Genomic DNA, 6,436 nt, shown 5'->3' with positions numbered 1-6,436 from the left:
ACAGTATTACATTTTGCACATGACTTCTAGCTCTATCAACAGGCTACGAAGCATCCATCAATCGTCGTATAAAATCACCTCTATTGCGCTATAACTCCATAGTAGAGTCATGTAGAGAGTACACTACTACATGTAGATCAAACAGTCAGGACATTTAAAGCATCGCCACTCAGTAACCTTTACAAAGACACTGACAGTCTTTCGCCGGAGTGTTTTCAGTTGGCACTCTTACGAAAGCTTTTGTTGCCTTTTTAACACATGTACGGTTTCTCCGCTCTGTGAGTTCGCACGAAGTGTCTCTTTAAACTGCTGCTTGTAGTGAACTGCCTGCTGCACTCCTCACATCTGTACGGTTTCTCACCCGTGTGAGTCCGAATGTGTATCTTTAAATGTGACAGTGTACTAAACGACCGGCTGCACTCCTCACATCTGTATGGTTTCTCACCTGTGTGAGTCCGTATGTGTTTCTTTAGACTACTCAGATCACTGAACTGCCTGTTTCACTCTTCACATCTGTACGGTTTTTCACCAGTGTGCGTCCGCATGTGTACATTCAGACTATACTGCTGACTGAATTGCCTGCTGCACATCTCACATCTGTACGGTTTCTCACCCGTGTGAATCCGCATGTGAGTCTTCAGATTACCCAGCTTACGGAACTGCTTGCTGCACTCCTCACATCGATACGGTTTCTCACCAGTGTGGCTTCGCATATGTGTCTTTAGACTAGCCAGCTGGCTAAACTGCTTGCTGCATTCCTCACATTGATACGGTTTCTCACCTGTGTGAATCCGCATGTGTGTCTTCAGATTACTCAGTGTACTAAACTGCCAGCTGCACTCCTCACATTTGTACGGCTTCTCCCCAGTGTGAGTCCGCATGTGTGTTTCCAGATTACTCAGTGTTCTGAACTTTCTGCCAAACTCTTCACATTTGTACGGCTTCTCACCAGTGTGAGTCCTTATGTGCTTCTTCAGAGAACCCAGCTCACTGAACTGTCTGCCACACTCTTCACATCTGTACGGTTTTTCCCCAGTGTGAGTCCGCAAGTGTATCTTAAGATGCGACAGTGTACTAAAAGACCGGTCGCACTCCTCACATCTGTATACTAAACAGTTTCTCTCCCGTGTGGATCGTCATATGAGTCTTCAGACTACCTTGGGTGCTGAACTGTCTGTTGCACTCCCCACACGCGTAGGGTTTCTCCCCAGTGTGGTTTCGCATATGTGTCTTCAGATGACCCAGTGTATTAAACTGCTTGCCGCACTCCCCACACCGGTAGGGTTTCTCACCTGTGTGAGTCCGCATGTGCTGCTTCAGCTGACTCGGGTAACGAAACTCCTTGCCACACTCGCTACACTTGTGGGTACGCGGAGCATCCTGCTCCCCACGCCTATTCTCTCCGTTCAAATGAGATGCATATCCAGTGGACATGTTAAACTACTGATCCTGCAGGAATGAAAAAAAATCGATATTTCATTTAAATAAATATATCAGCTTCAAAGGGGTCACGAAATTTATATGATATATAACTTGCATACTGACAAATGCGCCTAAACATGTCAGTTACATGTAATGGTTTTGGTTTATAGAAATTTATAGTTGGGTTTGTGTGGCGCTAAACCTGGTTTCATCGGAGATGATAATGATTCAAATAGCTAGATTAGAATGGCCAAGAATGAAAAATACTGAATGGCCAAGAATGAAAAATGAAAAGTTCTTCGTCCGCCGATTTATAAATTAACCTACAAATATATGCCGCATTGAAGTTACAGATAAAGAAAATACTGGAAAATTCGGCACTTACCAAGATGCACTGACGCTCCAAAGTACTGCAAGGTGATTTCACAACGGCACAGATCCTCACGGCTGCAGAGTCAGTACTGACAGAAACAGAGCATACAGGGACGCGTTTATATAGGGACTAAGTGGGTGGATAAAACCGGTCCGGTGGATTTTACTTCATTACTACACAAAGGAAACCACCATGCTGATTTGCATAGGGAAGAATCAGACAACATCATTCGTAGAAAAAAGACACCGAGTTTGAGACTAACAATAATGTTGGCGATCAATAAAAACAACAACATAATTACGTATCTGAATTCATTGTTAAAATTATCATTTTGTATACGTTGATTTGCATAGGGGCAAATTAGACAACATCCCTAGGAAAAAGTTCAAGAAAGAAGACAACACATTACATTTATTGGTGAAACTGAGATGCAGAAAGTTGACAAATCTCTAACAGCTACATATGTGTTTACAGAACACTTGGAAACAAACCATATCTGCAAACATCTAAACCATCTTTTATAACCAACACGCATGGTGCTAACTAATTCTAAATTTCTAATCCTAACCAACGGTCTACAGAGCATACAACAGTAGTGGGTAAAATTTACGTTATTCTTAGTATTACACTAAAGTCAAGTAGAGGGTACAAAACTATGTTCACACATGTACGGTTTTTATTGTGTGAGTCGACATATGTGTCTTTAGATTTGACAGATTAAAATGCTTGATGCACTTTTCACATCTATATGGTTTTTCACCTGTGTGAGTCCGCATGTGGTTTTTCAGATTAATCAACTGACTAAACTGCTTGCTGCACTCCTCACATCCGTACGGTTTCTCACCAGTGTGACTTCTCGTGTGCTGCTTCAGATTATCCAGTCTGCTGAACTGCATGCTGCACTCCTCACACATGAACTGTTTCTCACCAGTGTGAGTCCGCATGTGTCTTCTCAGACTACTCAGCCTGCTGAACTGCCTCCCACATTCCTCACATCTGTACGGCTTCTCACCCGTGTGAGTCCTTATGTGCCTCTTTAGATCTCCCAGATCACTGAACTGTCTGCCACACTCCTCACACCTGTACGGTTTCTCACCTTTGTGAGTCCGCACGTGTCTGTTCAGTTTAGCCAGCTCACTGAACTGTCTCCCACATTCCTCGCATTGGTAAGGTTTCTCACCTGTGTGAATCCGCATGTGTCTTTTCAGATTACCCAGCTCGCTAAACTGCATGCTGCACTCCTCACACGTGTAGGGTTTCTCACCGGTGTGGGTTCTGATATGCTTCTTCAGATCACCCAGCGTACCAAACCACTTGCTACATTCCTCGCACTGATACGGCTTCTCACCCGTGTGAGTCCGCATGTGTCGCTTCAGATGACTCAACTGACTGAAGCCTTTGTTACATTCCTCACACCGGTAAGATTTCTCACCCGTGTGTGTCCGCATGTGTTGCTTCAGATGACTCAGGAAGCGAAACTTCTTGCCGCACTCGTTACATTCGTGGGAACGCGGAGAACCCTGGTTTCCACGTCTATTCTCTCCCTCCTCTTGTCTCTGGTGGGATTCGGCTCTGGCCGCCATGTTCCTGATCCTAAAGGAATAATTTAAAATTCAATATATCAATCGTATGTACATGTACGGTATATAGCATGTATACTGACAAATGCCTTTAAACGTTATTGCATCTGTTTTGGATAATCGATACAAGTTGTGACTGGCCTGCATGAAAGCATGAGTTTTTAAAGGACATGATAACAGTAAGGATAGCACAGGAAACGTTGTAACAAAGGTAACTCAAAATGTGAGCGACTTAACAGTGTACGTCAGCGGAATTAAAAAGTTAATAGCATATAAATCTGGTTTCATGCAGACGAAAACACGTCTTCGGGCACATGGCTTTGATGTTTGGTATCCAAGCAAAAAACTTGTCAACACTGAAAAATATGAAAAGTCCGAATGTAAACAGAAGTATAAAGTTTGACCTATGACGAAGAAGATGTCAGAAATCTGTCGTCACAATTAAATACAGAAAAACGAAATCATAGTTGAAGTTGACACTTACCAAGATGCACTGACGCTCCAAAGTACAGCACGTTTTCCCGACGACACAGATCCTCACGGCTGCAGAGTCAGTACTGACAGAAACAGAGCAGTCAAGGACGCGTTTATATAGGGACTGAGTGGGTGGATACAACTGGTTCGTCAGGTTTTACTTGATTACGAAACAAAGGAAAGTATCTTGTTACATGAGCCGATTTGCATAAGGGCAATCAGACAGCATCATTAGAAAAAGATGTTTATATAGGGACTGAGTGGGTGGATAAAACCGGTCCGATAGGTTGATTACGCAACAAAGGAAAGCACCGTGCTTATTTGCATACTAGAAAAATCAGACATCATTCGTAGTAAAAAGAGACCGACATATTTCACATGATCTCACATAACTCACAGATGCTCGAGGATAATGTATGCCACTACTTATGATAGAGATTGAGAGACAACAACATATTACCTGAATGTATTGTTGAAATTGAGAAATTTTTGAAATATCTAAATACTCCAGTTGAATTTTACCCGCTAGTTCTTGTTCTAATCAACGACGTTATACTGTATAATGTCCTTGCTCTATATCAAGGACATTTGCTCGTATCACGCGATTCCCGACCGATTTGAAGTATCTGGTACCGCCACAGCGAATGTAGGTGGTCAACAAAGGTCTTACCTGTCTTTCAAAACTGCCCAGAGTTGATACAGAGCCGAAGTAAGGCGAAAATCGCCTCAGATTGGAGAGAACAATGACACCGCACGCAAGGCTCAAAAATGGCGGTTCAGCGTCAGCATAGGTCAAACCTATCGAAGGCAAAGGTTAAAGGTGACAAACCTGATTACCCGGGTTGTGTAGTTACGGACGCCTTGTCGGATATAAGGAATTACGTCTGGTATATCAGTTTAAGCAATTGTCTAATACACAATTATAGCACAATAGAGACGACGAAAAATTAGGAAAAAGAAGATATTTGCGAAGGAGATGCCGTAATGATGATGACGACTAGTTACGAGATATAACGAGTTCTTTATTGCAAGTTCGTGCCCGAGGGCTAATTGGGAACAGAAATGGAACAATGAGTACAGAATGGGGTGAATTTAAGACTATGATTATGCTAACATGCTTATTTAACTCACTATATCTACTTTAAAACTAACCTAACGTTGGTGTACAGGGTAAAGAGTGGATATGATTCGCATAAATAGTAGACGTGGTAAATGCTATTCTATTCTATGGTATACTATTCTAGCAAAGTTGCACACTGGTCTACAGGGTGAAGAGCAAGGGGACAGAGAACATGGAAAAATGACGGCGATGGTGACCAATAAATACGGCACATAACGCGCTTTATTGTTGAAACTGAGATGCAAAAATTTGACAAATTTCTAACAGCCACCTCTGGTTAACAGAACACTGGAACTGAGAGAAACAACAGTTCACTTTTTTTCACTCCACATTTTACAAACAACATTAATGTGATGCAAACATAACTAAACGCTAAAAATCTAGTATATTTACAGATACTAAAACAAAGAAAACTACATTTCGATGAATTGATAACATACTTCACAAAACGCTAAAGATCTAGATTTACATGCCTACATGTAGTTGACTAAGTTACAGACGGACAATGATACTTGAGGTTAAACAGTGTCTTACCGTGTAACTATTGTCTAAATACTACACTTTTGCATTTCATACACGACTTCTAGCTCTAATCAACAGGGTACGGAGCATGCATCGATCATCGTGATATAAAATCACCGCTATTGTTAACTATTACAGTGGAATCATATAGAGAATACAATGACAGAAAAAATACTAAAAAATGGTTTAACTTGCAAAAGAATATCACAATGAGATCAAACAGTAAGGACATTTAAAACATCGCCACTCAGTAACCTTTACAGAGACAGTCTTTCGCGGGAGTGTTTTTTTCAGTGGGCACTCTTAAGAAAGTACGGTTTTTGCTCTTTGTGACTTCGCACGACGTGTCTCTTTAAACTGCTGCTTGTGGTGAACTGCCTGTTGCACTCCTCACATCTGTACGGTTTCTCACCCGTGTGAGTCCGCATATGTATCTTTAAATGTGACAGTGTACTAAACGACCGACTGCACTCCTCACATCTGTATGGTTTCTCACCAGTGTGAGTTCTAATGTGCTTCTTGAAATCACTGAACTGTCTGTTACACTCCTCACATCTGTACGGTTTTTCAACAGTGTGAGTCCGCAGGTGTACATTCAAACTATACTGCTGACTGAATTGCCTGCTGCACATCTCACATCTGTACGGTTTCTCACCTGTGTGAATCCGCAAGTGAGTCTTTAGGTGGCTAAGATGACTGAAGCTCTTGTCACATTTCTCACACCCATACGGTTTCTCACCTGTTTGAGTCCGCATGTGTCGACTCAGATGACTCGGGTAACGAAACCCCATGCCACACTCGCTACACTTGTGGGTACGCGGAGAATTATCCTGCTCTTTTTGCCCACTCTCTTCCTCCTCTTGTTTCAGGTGAGATTCAGCTCTGGTCTCCATTTGGTCAAACCCCTGATATCCTACGGGAATATGTAAAATTCAGATGTCAGAT

The 6,436-nt window shown here is 42.2% G+C and overlaps 3 protein-coding genes and 1 pseudogene across 4 annotated transcripts in view; all 4 read right to left on the bottom strand.

Annotated features, from left to right (window-relative positions):
• Positions 1–6,436, bottom strand: part of LOC109471731 (zinc finger protein 678-like) — a 28,051-nt gene that overhangs the window by 3,180 nt on the left and 18,435 nt on the right. The window lies entirely within an intron of this gene.
• LOC109471728 (zinc finger protein 436-like) lies at positions 213–4,632 on the bottom strand. 2 transcript variants are annotated; one of them, XM_019771077.1, is made up of 4 exons: positions 4,520–4,630; positions 3,860–3,932; positions 2,626–3,388; positions 213–347 (listed from the first exon to the last, which is right to left on the bottom strand). In XM_019771077.1, the coding sequence occupies exons 3-4, from the start codon at positions 3,376–3,378 to the stop codon at positions 252–254; spliced, it is 849 nt and encodes a 282-aa protein (XP_019626636.1). In that variant the 5' UTR covers positions 3,379–3,388; positions 3,860–3,932; positions 4,520–4,630; the 3' UTR covers positions 213–251. The 2 variants fall into 2 exon arrangements, with proteins under 2 accessions (XP_019626636.1, XP_019626635.1); XM_019771076.1 differs by lacking the exon at positions 213–347 and having other exon boundaries at positions 2,219–3,388; positions 4,520–4,632.
• LOC109471727 lies at positions 366–1,853 on the bottom strand (annotated as a pseudogene).
• Positions 4,859–6,395, bottom strand: LOC109471730 (zinc finger protein 514-like). Its single transcript, XM_019771080.1, has one exon. It carries the CDS (start codon positions 6,382–6,384, stop codon positions 5,782–5,784), a length of 603 nt encoding a protein of 200 aa, XP_019626639.1. The 5' UTR covers positions 6,385–6,395; the 3' UTR covers positions 4,859–5,781.

Source organism: Branchiostoma belcheri, unplaced genomic scaffold, assembly GCF_001625305.1.
Source record: "Branchiostoma belcheri isolate BF01 breed outbred unplaced genomic scaffold, Haploidv18h27 scaffold256, whole genome shotgun sequence".
In the NCBI taxonomy this organism is placed as follows: Eukaryota; Metazoa; Chordata; class Leptocardii; order Amphioxiformes; family Branchiostomatidae; genus Branchiostoma; species Branchiostoma belcheri.
The sequence above is the reverse complement of the archived record's forward strand: the minus strand, read 5'-3'. Positions and strand labels throughout refer to the sequence as shown.